Genomic DNA, 24,273 nt, shown 5'->3' on the forward strand with positions numbered 1-24,273 from the left:
AGTTGTGGCCTTGGCATTATAAACTATCAACTTGAATTAACTATCCCAGTGGAATACACTGGAAAAGCAAATAATTAATCAAAATATTAACTATAAGAAAAGGAAAAGTTAAAACTTGATTAGCCTAAGAATGAGAAGTCTGAGTAAAAGAGAATTATCTACTTAGGCATAAAAATTTTTAAAAACTAACAGTATGGTGACTACAGTTACCAATGCTGTATTGTATATTTGGAAAGTTGTTAAGAAAGATCTTAAAAGTTCTCATCAGAAGAAAAAAATATTGTAATTATGTGTGGTGAGAGATGTTAACTACTTATTGTGACAATCATTTTGCAAAATATACATATATTGGATCATTATGTTGTACACCTAAAATGCAATATTATATGTCCATTATATTTCAAATTTTTAAGTTTTTAATGAGGAGTGGGGTACCTGGGCAGCTCAGTCAGTTAGGTGTCCGACTCTTGATTTTCGCTCAGGTCAGGATCTCAGGGTCATGAGATCAAGCCCTGCGTCGGGTTCCATAACGGGCATGGAGCCTGCTTAAGATAATTCTCTCTCCCTCTCTCTCTGACCCTCCCACCTCCCCCCAAAGAAATTATAAATAAATAAATAAAGTTTTAACGAGAGGCTTGAGCATTTGGTCTTATGGACATGTTCTTATCAATTTTAAAACAGGATTAGGACTGCAATCATTAAGAAGGGAAATAATGGACAGATTAGTGAAATAATCCTGAGATAAATCAGGCTGATAAAGAACCTGTGACTATAATTACCCTTCTAGATCACTTACGCTACTTCTGCAGTATCTTGGAAATCTCAGTAGTACTCTCAAAGGTTTTGATATTCTGATAGCAGTACTTTTATTTAGAATCATTTTACATTTACCCAATTCAAATATTCATCCAAAACAATTTAGGATTTAAATTTTTTTTTCTGCTGCTTGTTACAGAAGTCTATCTCAAACTAGCTTAAACACAAAGGAAACGGATTGGCTTTCATAAGCAGGAAGTCCAGGGTAGTCCTAGCTGCAGCAAGATCAGATCCAGACCGTCTCTCCATTTCTACTGCCTTTGGCTTCATCACACACAGAGGGACTCTGCAAATTGTCAGCAAAATGGTACAGCAAGGCCCAGATGCAGCCCCCTGCTAATTTAGCTATTCCAGCAGAGACAGTGTTTCTCATCTTTCAGAGAGCAATCCCAGGGAAGGGGCATGATATGGAGTGGGACAGTCAGTGACAGACCCACAAGGTCATACGGAAGTGAGAAGGCATCCCCTAAATGAATCAGACAAGATGTTTGGAAATGACTGCCAAAAAGATGAAAGATAGAGCTAAGCCATTCCGTTCAGTGCTCTCATGGTTTTTGCTTTTGTATTGTACATGAGCTATACTTTCAAAAGGAATTATTACAAAAATAATTTGGATACACACTGTAAACCATATTTGAGGGTTTAAAAAAAACTTTTATTTCAAAACAGCTCAGTCCTCTAATTTTGGAAACACTTGGGCTAATTTAGCTGGACTATATGGCAGGTCACATATGAAATGTTGCTATCTTTGCAGTCATGCATTAAGGGAAAAACAAATAATAATAATAATCTCTTTTTGTGGCACCCAGGGAGAGGAATCAGAACAAGTCATTTGAGGTAGTCATCTGTGCTTTCATTTTCTATCCACCAGTTGGGTAAACAAGTATAGGAGTACACAGGTCCATTTGGAGGGGAAAAAAACCCAAAAAACCTTTTTTCAATTAATAATAAAACTGTTGCTTCACTTTGCAGAATTAAGGTGTCAGAGAGATCTCCCAGGACTCTAGCTCATTACATTTCTTCCTTTAAGGTTAGGAGTCTAAAACATTGACAGCCTGGGGTGCCTGGGCGGCTCAGTCATTAAGCGTCTGCCTTCGGCTCAGGTCATGGTCCCAGGGTCCTGGGATCGAGCCCCACATCGGGCTCCCTGCTCCACGGGAAGCCTGCTTCACCCTCTCCCACTCCCCCTGCTTGTGTTCCCTCTCTCACTCTTTCTCTGTCAAATAAATAAAATCTTTTAAAAAAATAAAATAAAACATTGACAACCAGTAGTTATCTACCCTGCTTCTGCTCGTCCTCAACACGTGGAATATTCTTTACATCTCAGCTCCTATACGGTCAAGAACAAACGTAAGGCACAAACACAAAGATAACCAGGAAAAACTACCTCATGAGCATCTACTATGTGACAAGTATGCTTCTAGGTGTTAAAAATAGAGCAGTGAATAAGTTTCCCATAAAAACGTACCGACTCCATCTTTACTAAGTTACAGCTATTGGTTATCTAGTAAAGCCACAATGAGATTCTTCCAATACACGACTCTTACCACTTCTGACTGACTTCAGTTGACTTAACCTTTCTGCAACATAATTCCTCCATTACTACCTAGGAACTTGTCAATCAGTAATTCTGTTCTGTTTACCATGAAGCAGCATCTTCAATGTTGGTACTTTTCTTATTTTTGAAACTGACGAAAATATGTGGCTTTTATGTCAGTGACTATTCACATCACATTTCCCAGTGGGATATTCAACTCTTCTTAAATGGCTAATTTTCTACAACTAAATGTGTGTGTGTGAGCGGGGCTGGAGGGAGAAGAGTAATTGTTGATTAACTCTTTAAACCACAACACTCTAATTGCAGTTTTTATTTTGAGAAGTGAATTCAATTCAAATCCCTGAATTACACTTTGACCTCTAAGAACAATCACTGTGTGGGGCGCCTGGGTGGCTCAGTTGGTTAAGCGACTGCCTTCGGCTCAGGTCATGATCCCAGAATCCTGGGATCGAGCCCCACATCGGGCTCCCTGCTCAGCAGAAAGCCTGCTTCTCCCGTTCCCTCTGCCTGCCCCTCTGCCTACCTGTGCTCTCTGCCTGTCAAATAAATAAATAAAAAATATCTTTAAAAAAAAAACAAAAACAATCACTGTGTACCTATAAAAATTCGAAGTATAGTCTGTTATTTCTTTTGGTATCTTGTTAATAAAGTTATTCTCCATTTGTTATATACAAATTTCTATGTTTGGGTATATATAAATACTTCAGGAGTACCTGGATGACTCAGTCAGTTAAGTGTCCAACTCTTGGTTTCAGCTCAGGTCATGATCTCATGGGTCATGGGATCAAGCCCCGCATCGGGCTCTGTGCTCAGCGGGGAGTCTGCTTGAGGATTCTCTCCCTGTGCACCCCCCACTCACTCACTCTCTCTCTGATAAATAAATCTTTAAAAAAAAGTATTTCAGAACTTTTGCCATGGTTTAGCAAAACTTGTAAACCGATGCTCATCAACTCTGAGCTAGAAAACCAAGATCATTATTTTCTGCTTTCCCAGGATGGTTCTTAATTAATTCCCACTACATATGTCTCATTTAATTCTTCTGTATATTCATTTAATGTATAATCATATATGTATATTCATTTAACACAGTTATTTTTACTTCCCATTAGTTAACAACTGGCTAGTACTTTTCACTACTAAGACTATGTGGTCTCTCATATTATGTTATGTGCACACACAGGATGTGCTTGATGCCCTACTGAGAACCACTCCTGCCTCCCTCACCAGGAGTCCAGGAAAAGAGAAGAGAAAAACATGTTCTGCACTACTGCTCAATACTAATCTTTACTTAAAACTAGGCAGGCATCACCTAATTAAAACTATCCTTTAAAAAAACACCTTAGTAGTTGGGGACACCTGGGTGGCTCAGTCGGTTAAGCATCCGACTCTTGATTTCAGCTCAGGTCATGATCTGTCATGGGATCGGGCCCCGCTTTGGGCTCTGCACTCAGCGTGGAGGCTGCTTGGGATTCTCTCTCTCTCTCCCCCTCACACCTCTCCCTGCTCGCACACGCATGCACACACACTCTAAGAAATAAATAAATTAAAAACCACCTTAGGAGCTGGGAGAGACTTTTGAAACAAAAGGTAGAGCGGGTGTCAGTATCTAAATAAAATGACAAAATGTGATACATGTTTAATAACAAGAAACTTTATTGAATTACAAATTTAAAAATGGATCACTTAATTTAAAAGTGGGACTATTTTAGTTTTATTCTTCCAAAACTCATTCTTCCAAAAATGCACTTTATTTTTCAAGTGATAAAGGTTAATCTGTGAAATGACAAAGTAGAGACAGGATGGTACCAGTGGGCCAATGCTCATAATATGAGGTCCTAACATGGACCTTTAATGTTGCTTTCTATATTACATCAAATTGATTTGCATTAAAAAAAATGGGAAAAGGGAGCAAAGGGGAGTGCAAAACATGTACTGAAGTCTTCCTATAGGAGTCTGATAGAATACAGATTTAGCATAATAAAATGTGGCTTTTGTAAAAGTGGCCTTTAAGATGTGCTAGAGCAAGTGTACCCTAAGGAACCCATGTGAAAATCATTTTTTCTTCTTCCTAACAAAACAAATGGTACACATGTAAAAAATAAAATTTAATTCTAAGATTTGTATTGTAAAACCAATTGCATTATAGCCCATATATTTTGTTGAACAACCTCATTCATTGTGTAACAGAAAAAGAGCAAATTTGACTCAGGACAAAAATATTTTCTATCAACCTCCATATGGAAAGACCACAGCTTTAATGATTTATATAGTCCTTAAACTTAATCCTTGGTCAGTAAAGATTTCCAAATCAAAATCAAGTCATAACTGTTTATAGTAACTATACTGTACTAAAATGCTAATGTTTTCTTCCCAGGTATGTCTTCCTATGAGGGGAAAAATGGTCAGAAGCTTTCTTTCTTTGCCTATGCTGGGATTTATGAAAAACCAACTAAACTACAACAGTGTTCTGCAAAACTAAAATACACTACAAAGTCAAACGGGCAAATAAACAACAAAACCAAACTGATTTCAACAAAGTCATGTTTCCAAAAGTAAAATCTATTAAGAACAAGTCATAAACATGTACAAGAAATTACAAGAAATGATCATCACGATTAGTTACAAATGCAAAATAATATCTAATTATCCCAGACTTGTGAACATAATAAAGATCAATTTCATAGGCTAGTTCAAATATTATGTACAATTTAGATAAGTTGGTCAAGTAGTATCTGAATACACACCACATGTGATAAACTTATATTACCTCTTCTCCTCCTTTACTATTTGCAGGTATGTACCAATATGGGGGGAAAAATGTAATTTCCATTTACATATTAACTGAGAAGAATAGTATTTCTACTGTGTATGTTTGGACTGTAAAAAAGTTAAGGTACATTTTCCTTTTAAAAGAAAAAAAAGGTAAAAATAAATTGCCAAATGTTTAACTGATAAAAGTTTAATATCAACTTACTATAAAAATGAAAAAAATGTTTTGAAACAGATACCATACAATTATTAGGTGGTCTCCCTACTGATCTGAAACTACAGAAGGCATTTAAGGAAAGAATGCTATGTCAAAAACCAAGACTAACCCAAGGGATGTATGTTACTTTAAAAATCTGATTTGCAGGAAAACTAGATGCTTGGCCTAGTTTTAAAGCTAATTACAAAATCCATTTTTTAATGGTCCAGACACTTTGCCATTTCTTCCAACTCAACAGAACTGTCAAAAAAAAAAAAAAGGAGTATTTCGTGAGACCTTTAAATACACACAATGGGGTGTATCCCGCCCCCATTTAACACAGTATACACCTTATACTGCTAAAGAAAGAGGCATTTTTGAAAAAGATACTGTATTTCTCAGACATGAACAGAAACCTATCCTAAGTGTTTGACTTTTCCAATTTGGAATCAGTAGGAATACATAACTGAAGAAACAGTATAAAATATTTTATTAACTATCCCTCTTAATGTTTTTAGGTTAAAAAAAATGAATTAAAAAAAATGAATTCCAAACTTGAACTTCTAGAGTAACCCATCCTTAGGCATCAGCTTTCTACATTAAATTGAACTTTCTTAAATCCAAGTACTGTCAGAACTATGCTGCAAACTGCCTGTATTCAAAACAACTGCAATATGCCCAATACAGAAATCATCATCAACATCATCCTCATTATGCAAAATAAATCTAAGAGCTAGCTGGAAAAGCCAGACTTGCTCAAGAGGACCGAAAATAATTAAAAAATGAATGTCCCTCTCGTAACCAATGTAAAAAACTACCACCTCAGGATAGGAGACTCTGTTTCAAATCATGATGACACTCTCAATACCAGTAACCTTCCCAGCTCAGAACTAAGTCCTTTGTGTATAATAAAATGGGTACTGGTCTCAACCCCTAAAATAATGTCTAGGGCTAAAGTCCTATACCATATTTGTGTAGAATATTCCCCCATTGTCTAGCTTTTAATTCACTTCTGATTTTCAGAAAATGCTTTAACTTAGGTGAGTAATTCAAAATAAGCATGAAAGGGCTAAAGCTAAGTACAGCTTAAAAAAAAAAGAAGAATCACACAAGCTTCACAAAAACCAATAAATGCAACTAGCATTTTTGGAATACCAACAATTATCAGGCACTTTTTAAAAAATTATCTGTACTCTTCACCTCAGCCTGTGATGTAGATATTATTTGCATGTAATATGTGAGAAAATCACAGTTCACTAATGATAAGAAGCAGAGTTCAAAGCCTATTTGGCTCCAAAGACTATATTCCTACTATGTGAGCCTCCCCAACCACACACCCCTAGCAGCCCCATCTCTGGTAACAATAAAAATGGTCTCAGAAGTGATGTGTAATTCTTCTCCCAAGTTAAATTATATTTCTGTGGCTCACAAAAATACTCAAGAAGGGATCATTTAAATAACATACACTTGCCTGTGTGGGGCTCATTCAAGGGTTCATAGGTGATATGAAGGCTCAGTGAAAAGCCTACCAAACCATGACAGTACTCATCTGTTAATTCCTAAAATAAACACTAAAACCAACCTGCTGGATTTCAACAAGGTAAAGTAATCTTTCCAGAATCAAAATCTATAAAGACAAGTAATACCCAAAATCTATGAAAAGAGTCAAAGCAATTAAATGAGTATAGTATATATAGGACTACGATACAGTAATTGCAGTTAAGATTCAATCCTGTTATTCCTGCACCAAAACAATATGAAGATAGGAAAATAAGTTAACATTATTAATTTCTAACAGAGTACAATATATTATTCCTTTACAAATGGTTCATCATGGACTTCTGTAGTACTGGACAGCATGAGCAGATGTATATATTTAGATACCTCAGTAGTCTTATGAAAATACGTGAAGAAATCTATTATAAATGGGTAATATATGAATATAAGAAAGTCATATACCTTCCATCGATTTCCACATTCATTGCAGACAACAAATGTTGTCATCGGTTCATCAGCACTACGAGTTTGTACCTGCAGCAAAATCAAGTGAAAAATATTATTTTTACAATACTATAAAAAGTCCGACCTAAATAAGAACATTCTACATTAAGATATACAGTAACCACAACGGTACCATGATAAATGTGTAAGAGCCTGAAACAAGTTCAAATAAGCTAAGTAATGTCAAAAGGATACATATTTCAAAACTTCATTTTTCTAAGTCATTCCTTGTCTTTTCATGTTTAATTTATCCCAGATAAGTGGGAAAACCATCTAAAGTCACACATACTTTTTATAAATGGCTAATATTAAAAAATTTCATAAGCACAGAAATGTTAATTAAAAGATATGTCAATTTTCTCTTATAAATTAGCAGATTTGTAAAAATTATGAATTTCATTCTGAAAAATACTGTCTGTCACAACCTTTCTAAACTTTAGGCAGCAACAAGGTAAGAGCCTCAAACAGCCATTCTCTCTGACCTAGGAACTTGACATCTGATCTATTCTAAGATGGTAATTAGAAACAAAAATAAAGACCTGTGTACAGATCAACATCACTGATCATTAGGGAAATGCAAACCACAAGGAATTATCACCTCACACCTGGTTAGAATGGCTATTATCAAAAAGACAAGAACAGATATTGCTGAGGATGTGGAGAAAAGGGAACTCCTGTGTACACTGTTGGTAGGAATATAAACTGGTATATTCATTACGGAAAACAGGATGGCAGATCCTCAAAAAATTAAAAATTAAACTACCACACAGGGATGCCTGGCTGGCTCAGTTGGTAGAGCATGCAACTCTTAATCTCGGGGTCATGAGTTTGAGCCCCACGTTGGGGGGTAGACTTTACTTTAAAAAAAAAAATGGTAGAGCCAGCATAAAAAATAAAATAAAATCAACTACCTTATGATCCAGTAATCCCATTCTGCATATATATCTGAAGGAAATGAAATCAATACCTCAAAAAGTTATCTACACACCCATGTTGACTGCATTATTCACAACAACCAAGATATGAGAACAATCTAAATGTCCTTCAGCTGAAGAATGGATAAAGAAAAGTGATATATATACACAATGGAACATTATTCAGCCATAAAAAAGAAGGAAATCCTACTATTTGAGACAACACAGACAGACCTGGAAGGAATGCTAAATAAAATATGCCAGAGAATTACAAATACTATATGGTATCACTTGTATGTATCATCTTAAAAAATAAATTAAAATAAATAAATAAATTTGGATTTCATAGAAACAGAGAACAGATGGTAGTTGCAGGGGCTGGGAGAAGGGGGAAATGGAGAGATGAAGGTCAAAGGATATAAACTTTCAAGTATAAAAACAGTAATTTCTGAGGATCTAATATACAGACACTGACTATAGTTAAGAGTAGATCTTATGATCCCAGGGTTCTGGGATCGAGCCCCACATCGGGCTCCCTCCTCAGCAGGAAGCCCTCTCCCACTCCCCCTGCTTGTGTTCCCTTTCTCGCTGTCTCTGTCAAATAAATAAAATCTTTAAAAAAAAAAGAGATCTTAAGCATTCTCACCACAAAAAAAAAAAGTTAACTATGTGAGATAATGGATATGTTAATTATCTTGATCTTGGTAATCATTCCACAATGTATATGTACAGCAAATCATCTCATTGTACACTTTAAAAACATTCAATTATATGTCAATTATTCCTCAAGTTGGGCGTGGGAGATCTGTGTACAGGGATGTTTGAAGTGTAATTTTATAATAGTGCAAACAGTGGAAACAACTTAAATATCCAACAGGGAAATAATGAGGTAAGAGCATACCCATCTGAGGGAATATTATACAGCTATTAAAATGTTTACAAAGGTTTTGGGATTTTTTTTTAATAATTAAAGGAAAATACTTACATTATAGTAGCTAAGTGAAAAGAAGTACAGTTTTGCCTTGAACAATGTGGAGGTTAAGAGCACCAACTCCTCATGCAGTTGAATATCCACATCTAACTCCCCCAAAACGCAACTGTTAATAGTCTACTGTTAACTACAAGCCTTACCAACAACACAAACTGTCGATTAATACATATTTTGTATGTTATACCTACCATATACTGAATTCTTAAAGCAAGCTACAGAAAAGAAAACATGATTAATAAAATCATAAGGAAAATACATTTACAGTACTGGACATGTATTTGTTGAAAAAAATTTGTGTGTTAAGTGGACTCATGCAGTTCAAACCCATGTTGTTCAAGGGTCAACTGTACATAAAATGGTTTACAGGGGCGCCTGGGTGGCTCGGTCAGTTAGGTGTCTGCCTTCAGCTCAGGTCATGATCTCAGGGTCTTGGGATCGAGCCCCACACCGGGCTCCCTGCTCAGTGGGGAGTCTGCTTCTCCCTCTCACTCTGCCTCACCCCACTGCTCATGCTCTCTCTCTCTAATAAATAAAATCTTTAAAAAAATGGTTTACAGTATTTAGCTACAACTAAACTAGAAAAACTTCATAAAATACTGCAGGCACCAAAATATTGACCACTGTTCTTTCTAAATGCAGATTAATGGGTGATTTTAAATTTTTTGTTCATATTTTTCTGTATTTTCCAATTTTTCTATAAATAGGTACTTTACATTGCCTTAAAACAGCTAATGTAAGGGCGCCTCGGTGGCTCAGTTGGTTAAGCATCTGACTCGATTTTGGCTTGGATTATGGGATCTGGGCATGGAGCCTGCTTAAGATTCTCTCTCTCTCCCCTTCCCTCTGCCTCTCCCCACCATCCCTCTCTTTAAAAATAAAAAATTAAAAAAAAAAACTCATTCAACCCAGAAATGCCACTCCTGAGAAAATACCCAAAAGAATGGAAAGCAGCATCTCAAAGAGGTATTTGTACACAGAAGTTCATAGCAGCATTATTCATAATAGCCCAAAAGGTGGAAGCAACCCAGTGTCCATCAACAGATGAATGGATAAACAAAATGTGGTATATACATACAGCGATGATTCAGCCTTAAAAAGGAAGGCAATTCTGGGGGCACCTGGGTGGCTCAGTTGGTTAAGCAACTACCTTCAACTCAGGTCATGATTTTAGGGCCCTGGGATCAAGCCCCACATTGGGCTCCCTGCTCAGTGGGAAGCCTGCTTCTCCCTCTCCCACTACCCCCTGCTTGTGTTCCCTCTCTCGTGGTCTCTCTGTCACTTAAATAAATAAATAAAATCTTAAAAAAAAAAAAAAAGGAAGGAAATTCTGATATATGCTATAATATGGATGATCATTTATGAACATTACATGGTTTTAATTTGTATTTCCCTGATGATTAGTAATGTTGATCTGTACACATTTCTTTGTGTTTCTAATTACTAACTTAGAATAGATCAGGTATCAGAAATACGCCAGGGACAAAAAAAGGACAAATACTGTTATGTGGTACCATTTAACCCTTTGACTACCTAGAGTAGTCAAATTCAGAGATTGGTAGTTGCCAGGAGCTAGAAAAATATACAGTTACTATCTAATGGGTATAGAGTTTCAGTCTTGCACTAGAAAAAGAATCCTGGAGATTGCCACAATATTAAGTATGTACTACTACTCGATTGTATACTTAAACATGGTTAAGGTGGTAAATTTTAGGTTATGTGTATTTTGCTACAACCAAAAATTTTAAAAGAGAACTCATAAAAAAATAAGCTAATATGATTTTTTTAAACTTTATCAACATAAGGTAATAGACTTCTAAAGTTCTAAAAAAAAATAAAGTTATGTTATATTTAGGTTTAAGTTATGGGGGAGATGAGGAAGATGGGTGAAGGCAAGAACCTGAATACCAACAATATTGCATTCTGAATGTCTATTTAAATTTAGTGTGGGATGATGAAATCCAGTATATTACTGCCTCAAAGATGAGAAGCACACAATACTTGTCAACTATCAACATGATTTTTAACTCAAAAGCCCAAAGGGAGAAAAAGAAGAGGCATTCTCAAAAGAATAGCATTCTGCTTATTTAAGGCTTTCAGATAAAAATGGTTTGAAAAATCCTTCTGAAATATTCTCATGTATTTATATCTAGAAACTTGCTAACTAGGGCCCTAAAAGTACATAGATAGGAGGAACTTTTGCCCTCTGGGAAAAATGTTGATCTCCTGGTAGGTTCATGTTAACCAAGAGTCAAACTTCAGTCTTTTATAATCTGTTATTTTGCCAAATTTGGAAATTTTCTATTGACAGAATTGATCCTAAGGAAATCATACTAACTTCATCTTTAGACTAGGTTCTTTCTATTAAAAGAAACGTTTTTTATTGGAGCTGATTATGTAAATATATCACTTCTTCATACTTTTTTTTTCATTTATTTATTTAGAGAGTGCGCACACACACAAGGGGAGAGGGGGAGAGGGAGAGGGAGAGAGAACCTCAACTAGACTCCACACAGCGTGAGCCCGACACAGGGCTTGATCCCAGGACCCTGAGTCATGACGGGAGCCAAAATCAAGAGTCGGACGCTCAACCAACGGAGCCACCCAGGCACCCTGACTTCAAATGTTTTAAAGAAGCTTTAGCAGGCGCCTGGGTGGCTCCGTTGGTTAAGCGTCTGCCTTCAGCGCAGGTCATGATCCTAGAGTCCAGGATCAAGTCCTGCATCAGGCTCCCTGCTCAGCAGGGAGTCTGCTTCTCCCTCAGACCCTCCCCCCCATGCTCTAATCATTCTCTCTCTCAGTAAATAAATAAAAATCTTTTAAAAAATAAAATAAAGACGCTTTGGCTTTAAATACCTTTCTATTTATACTTAATACTTCCTACTATGCAGCATTTTCAGGACAGAATTTTTATTGCTGAGACTCTTCTGCCTAATTAAAAGAGAGCAATCCAAACTCAGAAATTTCTGAAGCCACTTTCATATGTTAATATATTTTAGTGACTATCGGTAGTAATAGTTCCACAAAACAAAATACTGAAATATCAGATCTATAACTATGATTAAATGAAAGACTTCAAAAAGATAGAGGACTTTGAATTGGTTAAATAGAGCGTATCTGAAAATGGGAGTGTTATGTACCTTTAAAAACTAAAGGAGGCAGAAGTTTATATAATGTGCTACCACATGTGTTTAGGAAATGGGGAAACAGGGGCACCTGGCTGGCTCTGTCAGAAGAGCATGAAATTCTTGATTTCAGGGTTGTAAGTTTGAACCCCATGTTGGGTGTAGAGATTACTAAGAAATATAAAAAACAAATGTAAAAAAGGGGAAAACAAAAATATATTCATATTTGCATGTATATGCATAAAACATGTAGAAAGCCACACAACATATAACCTGGTTTACCTCCAGGGAGGTGGGACCAAGTTGCTGCAGGCAAAAGTGGGAAGGGATTTTTCCACTCACAATCTTTTGTACCTTTTGAATTTTTAACCTTGAGAATGACACCTTCTAAAACTTAAAAAAAAAAGGTTCCTTTCTACAACTTACATAGAACTACTTTCTTAACTGCCTAATTGTCTGTCAATCAGAAAATTCAATTCCCTAAATCCATTACTCTAAAACATTAACTGTAAGTTGTTCTTTAAGGAGAAAATTTTGAGTTTAGTAGATTACAGACACAACACAAAAATACCTACTTGACAAGTGAAATTAATGACAGTGATAAACCATTTTCACACATGTGGCTCTTTTCAGCTTTCTTTTTGTCCAAGAACAAAAAGGAAGGTTAGTCACATCATATGTGAAAAGTCATCAATATGCTGCAGAAAAGGAAATCAGTATCTGGAAAGCAATTAAGCAAAAAGTACCTACACCCAAGTGAGGAAGAGTAAAGAACTTTCCTTAAATTATATGATCCTGCCAAATAAAAAGAATTATAACCTATTTATATACTAACCAATAATCAACTGCTCAACTCTTAGAATATGGCCATTTCATTAAATCCTACAATGATTTTTATAAATTTTATTTAATTGATACAGCTTTCACAGTAACAACTTCCATGAAAGTATAAATATATCAACTTATTTTCAATTAACTGGAATGTGTTAGTATTAAGAAAGCATTATCAAAGTACTGGTAATTACCTTTACTACTGGTTTTGAAACAGGAGTTGCAAGCATTCTATTTATGTAGTTAGTTTTAATTGGATTATAATTGACATACACTATATTAGTTTCAGGTGTACAACATGGTGATTTGGCATTTTTATATATTACAAAATGATTATCTTTATAGGTTTAGTTACCCTCCGTCACTATACAAAGTTACTACATTACTGACTATGTTTTCTATGTTGTATATTACATCCTTGTGACTTATAACTGGCAAGTTTGTACCTCTTAATCCCCTTCATTTATTTCATGCATCCCCCCACCCCTCTTCTCCAACAACCACAACAACGACAAGGTTTGTGCTCTGTATCTGAGTCATTTTTTTTCTTTTTAGATTCTACATATAAGTGAGATCATATGGTATTTGTCTTTCTCTGACTTACGTGACTTAGCACAATACCCTCAAGCATCCTTACGTGAAAATTAGAATCTATAAATAATCACCAACCTGTGTGTAAGTACAATTCTTCTTTTTACATTTGCCACATGTGAATAAGTCAGTCTGGGTTCCACCTGTCTTGGCCATCTGATGCTCTCTGATGGCTTCTTTGGTCAAGTTTTTCCGCATCTCTTTGAGTTCATCACTAGCCATTTCCTGTGAGGGAGGTGGCAATAACACTCAGTTATAGGCATTTTCTATATATAGCCTGAATGTTTTTTTATGTTCTATTAGCTCAATAAACCAACTTTTGAAGTTTTAAAAATGAAAAATTTTTCCTCAAAGAACTCAGAGTTTGCTTTCTTTTAAAATTTCATCAAATACTTGTTTCTATGTGAAAATTAGATTTAATTACCTCTTAAAGGTTTATAAACAATGTAATAATACTGTAGCAATGAGCACCTCTAGTATCCAGATTGTTGTCTGTACCATTGCCCTCCCCAAAAAAAGAACCAGGGATCTTTTTTTTTTTTTTAAGATTTTATTTATTTATTTGAGAGAGAGAATGAGATAGAGCATGAGAGGGGGAAGGGTCAGAGGGAGAAGCAGACCCCCGCTGAGCAGGGAGCCCGATGTGGGACTCGATCCCGGGACTCCAGGATCATGACCTGAGCCGAAGGCAGCTGCTTAACCAACTGAGCCACCCAGGCGCCCCAGAACCAGGGATCTTTGGAGGAATATCTGGTTCCCATTTTGCATCAAGAAATGCAGAGGATTTGGGGTGCCTGGGTGGCTCAGTCAGTTGAGCATCCAACTCTTGGTTTTGGCTCAGGTCATGATCTCAGGGTTGTGAAATCCAACCCCACATTAACTCTGCTCAATGCAGAATCAGCTTGGGATTCTCTCTCTCCTTCTCCCTCTGCCCACCCCCGCCCCCCGGCTCACACTCTAAAAGAAAAAAAAAAAAAAAAAAAAAGAAATGCACAGGATAAGCCAAGGTCATCCTCTTGTGCCAGAGAAGCATGGAAGCTACCAAAGACTTTTTTGTTGGTTGAGTCATATGGATGAGGGGCTAACATGAAGGAGCTCCCATTAGCCAAAGATAGGACAATTTCTTCAGCTATCAATAAATTACTGTAAAGAACCAATCCCCACTGGATAGATGAAAATGTCACAAGTCCTGGGGCACCTGGGCGGTTCAGTCATTAAGCGTATGCCTTTGGCTCAGGTCATGATCCCAGGGCCTTGGAATCGAGCCCCGCATCGGGCTCCCTGCTCTGCGGGAAGCCTGCTTCTCCCTCTCCCACTCCCCCTGCTTGTGTTCCCTTTCTCACTGTGTCTCTGTCAAAAAAATAAATAAAATCTTAAAAAAAAATGTCACAAGTCCATGATTCTGAAAAAGGAGAGCACAAGCATGCAAAAAACAGCAACAAAGTCCCCCCTGGCATTTACTAGGGCATCAACTCCTCATTCTGCTGTTAACTAAAGGGAAAGAGTTTCAGATAACAGACAACATTATTTACCTGCCTTTCCTATCCAAACCAAAGGGGTCACCAATTGCCTGAGTTTACAAAGGAAAATGCTTCTTTATCAAAGAATCTAGCTAATAAATGTGAAAGGAATGACAGAACTTTAGAAATCACTATTTTGCAACTCCTGATAATTTAACCAATTCAGGTAATCAGTGGATGAATACATTAGATGAAAGGTCAAAGGAGAACTTTACAATGGAGGAATCAGACTGTTAATATCCAAACCCACTGATCAATCTCAGCATGCTAACAGTAAAGAAACAAGACATTATGTGTCTCCTGATGCAATACGAAGTAAAAAGCACCAATTACAAGTATTTATGTGGGGAAACACAGTTGAATTTGTATGTAATCGAGCCTATAGAACTAGCTTCCAGTTCACAGACAATAGAGGGGACAGAAAAGTTAAATTAACATCATGAGGAAGAAAGAGACAATTCATACTGTGGGATACAGAAGAAATAAACTGGTTTCTTCAACAGGTCAGTGTCATGAATAAAAAAGGGGTCAGGGGCAGGAAAGAGACTGCAAGGGATTTAAACATATATATTCAAAATCTTTAGAGACCTAAATAAAGGTAATGTGCAGACTTGGACCCTGATACAAAGAAATGTACAATCAGGAAAATATGAATATATAAATTAGGAATTGCTTTTAGCTTTGTTGGATGTAGTGATGACAATGTAGTTATGTAAGAAAATTATATATTTTTTAAAATTATCAAATTTTTAAAGGTATCGCTCTTAGGTTTATAAAGGTAAAAAGAAGGATGCCTGGGTGGCTCAGATGATTAAGTGTCTGCCTTCGGCTCAGGTCATGATCCCAGGGTCTTGGGATCGAGCCCCGCATCAGGCTCCCTGCTCAGCAAGGAGTCTGCTTCTCCCTCTCCCTCTGCCTGCCGCTCCCCCTGCTTGCACTCTCTCGCTCTCTAATAAATAAATAAAATCTTTTTAAAAAAAGATGACAGTTTATTAAAAAAAAAGGTAAAAAGATATAATGTCTGGAATTTGTCTGAAAACAATTCAGGGGAAAAGAAGGAAAAAGAAAAAAAGGAATAAACTGAAAAGGGTCACAATTTTTTTTTTTTAAGATTTTATTTATTTGGAGAGAGAGAGAGCATGAGTTGGGGAGGGGGGTAAAGGGAGAGAGAAGCAGACTCTCCACAGAGCAGGGAGCCCAATGTGCGGCTCAATCCCAGGACCCTAGGATCATGACCTGAGCTAAAGGCAGACGCTTAACGGACTAAGCCACCCAGGCACCCCAAGGGTGACAAATTCTTGAAACTACCTGAAGCTTGGGTGATGATAGATATATAGGAGTTCATTACACTATGGTCTCTAATTTAAAATTTTAGGTTATTTTAATGGGGTTTAAAAAAGTGAATGTTAAAAATATAATAATTTTTATTTAGCTATATATAGAAAGACAAATTCACTCTTGGATGTGTAATAAAATAATGAGACTGCAGACTGAACAGCTGTATCTATAAATAGCAAGCTCTGAATTTCATTTTCTCCATCATTCCCTAAAATTTAAGGAATAGTCAGTAACATGTGACCAATTTTATGGGGTTTAACCATGGAAAGAACTTGGAGGTTACAAAGTCCATTTGCAATTATATATTCAAATCTTCAATTCCACATGAATCCAAAATAAGTAAAAAGTTTCATTTTTAGACAATGATTTAAGGCAATCAACCAAAGATCATGGTATAGTTGTGGAAGAGACAAAGTATTGACACCAACAGATTCAATCACCTTAAGTATTTGTCTAGTACATTATACATATAAATATATCAAAATAGCTAATAATGATTTATTATAAATGTAGTACTTATACAGTACTTCATGATTTACACAGACTTTTGACTTGACATCATGTAATCACATCATGGAAACGTAATATTCACATATACTCACCTCCGCTGTCATTCTAGCGAATAAGTCAGGAGGAATATTTCCACACAGTACATTTTTCCTTAAATTTGGATTCTTAGCATCTTTAAGATTTGATATTCTACTTCGTACTCTATTTTTGTACTTCATGTCTGTATTCCTTATTTCTTGATATATAGGTACTAGGCCATTAAGGAAAAAAAGTTAAACTATAAGGGTATTTTTTTCCCATTTCACCAAAATAAGAATTCCTGAAGTTTCTAAGCAGTTCTCCAAAATGGTCTCCAATTTAGATTAAGCTAACAAGGCAGTGTGTCTACCTCATTTCTTGATCTGTAACTGGCAAGTAACAGTAACCCTACTTTCACACTATGAATGAGCAATGCTTTCTTCTTAATGTTTAATGCCAGTAGCACACAAATTAAAGATGTTTCAAAAAGTAACTTAGGTTCTCCGTCTGAGTGAGAAAACTTGTGAAAAGCAGCCTGCATTTATATAAACTTTCACTTGCCCAAATCTGAATTCTACAAAGGATCCTAAAGGGCTTGATGACTACACAGTTCCTTTGGGTGCCCTCTGGGAAGAAATCATTCGTGGTGGCCCAAAGGTTCATTTCCTCCTCCAGCTCAGCAAGAAGCTAGTTTAGCAGTTTTTTTTCTCAACAGAACAGGCGAGCCTGAAGAGCAGCACACTTTCTTTCCAACAAGGCCATTTCCAAAACTAGGAGAGTTCCATGGTCACATGGCCACCCAATTGTGCACGACACCTCTCCCAAAGCCCCTTCCATGGTGCCCAGGACAAACACACTTCCCTCCTGGGTAATGAACTCAGGGGAACTCGCAGGCTTTGCTGAGATTCCCCCAAACGTGAAACCCTACTTCACACGTATAGTGTGTGTGTCTTCCATGTTCTTTTGCACAAGTTCAAATGAGATGCCACATTCTCAATTTGCAAGGCAAAAAAATAAAAATACCATCAACACATATGTTTTACTTTTGAATAACAAGAAAACAAGAACAAAATGATATGGATGGCCCTCTCCTTTTCTTGCAAAATAATACAATGAAGCTAGAAACTGAAAAATGAAACTCTAAATTCTATACAGGAAGGAGAAAAATAGTTAATCTAGCAGATTATTTAAACAATCATGAATATACACACAAAGGATATCTTCCTCAATTTGAGATCCTAATTCTTCCTCATCAGCTCCAATAGCGACGTAGTCATCTAAACACAGGCACAAAGAATTGTCAAAAATAAGTGATTATGACATATTGAAAAAAATTTCAGTACAGAGTAAATTAAACTGCATTTTTATTTCAACCCCACTGCCCTAATAAAGAGTCCTTTTTATTTAGTTTCATTAGAATCTGTTCTCTTTCCTACCCACTAGACTTCTCCTCTGGATTCACCTAATGTCCACAGTGGTCCTGCATTGATGACTCCTTATCCCTCAGGAGTGGGGAAGTAATTGATCTAGCAGGCAATTCCTCATTTCACAACTCCATAAATTCTGGTTGCTCCAGCAGAGAGTAGAGAAAGTTATAGAAAGAACTGTCTTGTCTCCTGTGACTCAGGCTTCAATGCAAAGAAACCATTCATTTCATCTGCCAATCACATATACGGACACACAAGATTCCTATGCAAATATTCAAACGGATAGAAGGAAATAAAAAGAAACTAGGAAGAAAAAGAAAAAATATATAAAGAAACAGTAAGGGAATCAAAATAGAAAGGGCAGAGTAAAGAGAAAAATAGGTCATACTAACTATGGTATAATAGAAAAGGAATGAATTTGTATAAGATAATAAATATTCCTGTATATGATACTTTAAGTTAAGAATGAATAACTTCAAATTAAGGTTCCCATATATATATATATAAATCAAGATCTCTTTTCCACTTAAAAAAAGTAAGAAATGGAATTATGAATATAAAACAAATACTATTTGTCATACTAACATTTAACAACAGGACCCAAATACATTACCATTAATGCTCAATCTGGGGAGCAGAGTAATTTCAGTTGACCCTTGAATGACACAGGGGTTAGGGATGCCAACTCCCTGTGCAGTCAAAAATCCACATTTAACCTTGACTCCCCAAAAACCTGAACTAGTAATAGCCTACTGTTGACCAAAAGCCTTACCAATAACATAAACAATTAATTCATTTTTTATATGTTATATATACTATACATTGTATTCTTAGAGTAAGCTAAAGAAAAGAAAATGTTATTAAGAAAATCATGAGAAAACAGATTTATATTATTGTACTGTTTTTGTTGAAAAAAAATCTACATTATAAGTAAACCCAAGCAGTTTAAACTCATCATCCAAGGGTCAACTTGGATTAAAGTGGGGGAAAAAAAGATTTGTGAAAAGCCTTTAAGTTACTCTGAATCAAGGGAAACATCATATATTAGAAGGAATCTCCTTCTTGGAACTATATAGTAGTAAGCAGAGGCCCCAGCATGCCTAGTGCTCTCTGCCATCAGTAACCCCTATTTGCCACAACGTCTTCCTGAACTAAGCAGTGCAAGCAGTTATCACAGGGATGCCGCTGGTAAAACAGAATCATGGAGGTGGACATGGTGGCGGCGGTGGTGAGGAACAAAGGACTGGGCAATGAAACAGGGTACACTAAACTTACCTCCCGTTCGGAGAGCTGCAGCAAGCATCTCCCTACACTTTAACCGTACAGAATCAGAAGTGCTTGGTGCCCGAGGAAAAGACGAAACATAAGTATCTCGAGCATTTGTCTCATCCTTTCTGCTGCTTACGTTGCCACTGGAACTACTAAAATACACATACACACACACCAAAAAGAAAACAGGAAAGTTCTCTTAAAGTAACATCATTACTATCATTCTCTAAAAACAAAAATTTTTGGACTAAATAAATGAGATCATATTCAATGACTCTTAAATGAAAAAAGAAATTGCATGCATACAGATTTCTAAAAAGTTAAAATTTTAGGAAATCTGAGACACGTTTCATGTTTTAACCAATTAAACACCTTGATTATCCTTTTAAACATTAAACAATATTTTTGATAAACAAAATACACATTACAGCTCAATACAATAAATGAAAACAAGGATCTTGGCTATGAGAAGGGTGAGGGGATGACACCAGAGAACATAACTCTCAACCAAGACCAGAGGGGGAAAAACAATGTTTGAAAAACCTTGTTCCAATTAGACAATCAACGACATTTACATTTAAAACACTCCCTTCTGGATAAAAAACATGTGTAGTGAGAAATGAGTTATAAGAATATGAAAACGTCTCTCTAATTTCTCCCTAGAAACATCAACTCAATCAGGACAGCTTAACAGTTTTCCAGTCAACCTAATCATTTCAATTGCTTCTAACTTCTTAGAGTCTCACCAAAATATTTTCTGTGAGGTTTCAATTAATATTTACCACATTGAAGATATCTGCCACAAACCTTTCCAAAGACACCATTCACCTGCCACAGAGTAACTTGCTAAACTGCTCCAAGGAGATACCTCCTCCTCTCTCTCCACATAACCATCAGACTGCACAGATCTCCGAGGACAGAACAGTCCTTCTGTATACCTTCTACGTTTAATCACCTCCTTCCCGAAGCCTTGTCTTCTTCAGAGAGTGTGTGAGTAACCGTGCGTGTGTATGGATAGATACCAAACACTTTGTCAGACTTCATATGTGATAATTCTATGCGTTTGTCAATAGGCTCTTTCCCTAAACTTCAATTACATAAAACAGATAAAAATATACTAGGAACTTATTCCTACTCCAATATCTATTTAAAATATCTGCCTATACTTTTATATTTTATACTCAAGGCACGAAGTCAGCGACTTTGAACATAACACAACTGAAAGCATTTCTTAAAAATGTCATAAATTGGGGTGCCTGGGTGGCTCAGTCGTTAAGCGTCTGCCTTCGGCTCAGGTCATGGTCCCAGGGTCCTGGGATCGAGCCCCGCATCGGGCTCCCTGCTCAGCAGGAAGCCTGCTTCTCCCTCTCCCTCTCCCTCTCCCCCTGCTTGTGTTCCCTCTCTTGCTGTGTCTCTGTCAAATAAATAAATAAAATCTTTAAAAAAAAAAAGTCATAAATTATAGCCTATACTTTTCAAAAATATTATGGTCGTGACAACTGAAGAATTACTCCAGATTAAAGGAAACCAGAGATGATAGCTAAATGCAGTATGTGATCCTGGATGATACTATGGAAAAATCTTTTTCCTCTGCAATAAAATACTTTATTTGAAAAACTGCTAACATATGAATAAGCCCTACAGATTAGGAAAAAAGTACTGTATTAATCCTAACTTCTGGACATTGGTATCCGTATTGTGCTTAGATGTAAGAAAGCGTCCTTGCTCTCAGAAAACACACACTGATGTATTTACAGATATAAAGGACCCTCATTTGGTTCAAAATAAAATTATTCATGTGTCTGAGTACGTAAACACACATATATGTATGCATATACACACAAAGCGACAACTGGGAGTTCTCTGTTCTGTTCTTACAATTTTCTAAAAGTCTAATAAAACTATCTCAAAAGAGTTAGAAAACACTGAACACATTTTATTAACAACTGATGTTTACCCTTTCTTTAGCTTACCTCTTTTATCATCAAGTTTAGTTAGTTCTAATGCATAAGACAATAGTGTATGGGATATTAATTATTGTTACTGTACCAATGAGGGGCACATTATCACTTTTGGGAAAATACTAAGAAATAAATGAAGTTACAATAGGTAGCCTAAAACTTGAGTGCATTATCACATCATTATCACATCAGAATCACTTAAAAAGCTTGTTAAAACCTATTTCTGGGCCCCACCATCATAATTCCTGATTCAGTTGTTCCAGGGTGGAGCCCAAGAATTTGCTTTGCAAATTGCCAACAAGTTGCCAGGTTCTCTGCTCTTACAGGGACCACACTTTGAGAACTATTGCTCTACATCAGAGTTAAGTGTTAAAATACAAGCTTCCCAAGAACAGAGGAACTGTATTTAACCTACTAGGCATGTCACCTACCACATCAACATGCTGGATATTACATAGTTCACTCATTATGTGTGACAGGAAAGAATAAATGCAAAGGCCTCACGAAAGCTGAGGAACAATCTGAACCCTTCATTACTGAACTTCACATTTTAATTCTTATGAAAGATAGCTAAATTGAGAAGGAAAAAATTCGCATAAAAAGAGAAACAGATCCAGAGCCAAAAAAAAAAAAAAAAAAATCTAAAAAAGAAATGTGGTAAATAAGTGGCTACCACTTGAATCCTTAATCAGTACCTTTATTATCAATTCTATTAGCGCTATCCCAAGGATTCCATTCAATTAAGCTTGTTGAATACAGTGTAAGTAATTTCTCCTTATTTATGTAGCGTCTTCTAGGTCTCTTTTAAATTTCCATGAATATCCTGTAGGAAACCTCAGAATATTCTATTTGGCTATATACATTTACTAATTCTGTCTGGTTAGAAAATAGAAAAAGGAGTACAGATAGGAGACCATAAATAAGACCATGGAGGAAGTGACAGTCAAATACAACTATGACTTCCAACAGAAATGAATTTCCATAAAGTGACATACCTTTCTTCTCTTGCTTCAGGGCTATTCTGTGATGTAATTGCAGTATCTTTTTTCTTTTCTTCAGGGTCTTTATCTGTTGATGGTCCATCTGAAAATTATGAAATCCCTCAGTTGTTAGCATTTGTTAAAAAAAATTACAAAATGGAACTACTGCACGTTATCAGGCTATTGATGCAACAACAAAAAACAAAAATCCTAAATTTTCAACAGTAAATGAAGTTATACAATCTATTCTATTAGCATATGTACTTGGGTTTTTCACAATGCATGCTTAGCATTCCCAAATAAACTCCTCATTTAGTGGGAAGCACAAATTCATGCTAGTGGGAAGCTAAAATGGCGAAAAACATACTTAAAAATAAAATATTTAAAAAAATAATAAATGAAACAGAGAAAAATATATAAAACAAAGGAAAGGAAAGAATGCGGAAATAATATCAGCACTGTCATTTTAAAAATGGAAGTGCAAAGCATATATATTATTTTAACAATTTTTCACAAAGTCAAAAAATTTAAGGTAGTATCCAAAATGTACATAAATATTTCAGGGATAGTAAACAAAGAACATTTTCATAGAAAAGACTTTAGGATTAGTAAGGCCTAACACCTCCTCTATCTTAAATAATCTGTAAAGTAATATAGAGTGCACAAGCTTAAATTTAAGAGGTAAGGAGGTGTAAAATAGATTGGGCCAATGCAATTGTTTAACAATGAAAAGAAATATACATGTTTAAATCAACCAGAACAGCCTTCTGAAGCTGAACAGCCTTCAGAGAATGTTTTGATCTACTGCACAAATTATCCCACTTATCTATCTACATTTTGATCCCTACATAAGTAGTAAGAGCTACATAAATACTTTACTTCTCCATATCCCTCTGTATAGCATATAAAAGAACATATATATGTTTGACTGTTCATCAGGACCACCTAGGTAACTTTTAAGCATATCCTTATGCTCAAGCTCCTATTCTGATCCATTTAATCCAAATCTCTGGCAGTGAAGCATGAGCATCAAAATCTTTAAAAGTTCCCCAGATGACTCTAATATGCTAATCTAGATGAGGCTAACTGAGAGAGAATGGTCTAAATCACAATTCTAGAACTCATCTTGTAAATGTTAGGGTTACCAAATCCAAAATACAATTCAAGTCCCCTATGATAACGTGTTAGTCTTCACATACTAATTTTATTGCCCCCTTTTATTCTCTATAATTCATTTGGAAGGCCCCAAAGCCTAAAGATGGTAGAAAACAAAGACTAATAATGACATTAAAGAATATAACAAGGAGGGGTGCCTGGGTGGCTCAGTCGTTAAGTATCTGCCTTCGGCTTGGGTCGTGGTCCCAGGGTCCTGGGATCGAGCCCCACACTGGGCTCCCTGCTCTGTGGGAAGCCTGCTTCTCCCTCTCCCACTCCCCCTGCTTGTGTTCCCTCTCTTGCTGT

General features: G+C 36.2%; 1 protein-coding gene across 1 annotated transcript in view; it reads right to left on the bottom strand.

Moving 5' to 3' along the window:
• Nucleotides 1-4,003: 4,003 nt before the first annotated feature.
• The window catches only part of TCEA1 (transcription elongation factor A1), a 45,556-nt gene continuing 25,286 nt past the window's right edge, over nucleotides 4,004-24,273 (bottom strand). The window contains exons 4-10 of the mRNA XM_025870599.2: nucleotides 22,828-22,915; nucleotides 19,878-20,023; nucleotides 18,396-18,452; nucleotides 17,250-17,404; nucleotides 13,868-14,014; nucleotides 7,299-7,370; nucleotides 4,004-5,600 (exon numbers count right to left, since the gene is read on the bottom strand). Of these exons, the coding sequence (XP_025726384.1) occupies nucleotides 5,592-5,600; nucleotides 7,299-7,370; nucleotides 13,868-14,014; nucleotides 17,250-17,404; nucleotides 18,396-18,452; nucleotides 19,878-20,023; nucleotides 22,828-22,915 (674 nt within the window). The 3' untranslated portion in view covers nucleotides 4,004-5,591. The remainder of the gene's footprint in view (nucleotides 5,601-7,298; nucleotides 7,371-13,867; nucleotides 14,015-17,249; nucleotides 17,405-18,395; nucleotides 18,453-19,877; nucleotides 20,024-22,827; nucleotides 22,916-24,273) is intronic.

Source organism: Callorhinus ursinus, unplaced genomic scaffold (genome assembly GCF_003265705.2).
Source record: "Callorhinus ursinus isolate GAN/ISIS: 27379988/994484 unplaced genomic scaffold, GSC_fseal_2.0 scaffold5, whole genome shotgun sequence".
NCBI lineage: Eukaryota > Metazoa > Chordata > Mammalia > Carnivora > Otariidae > Callorhinus > Callorhinus ursinus.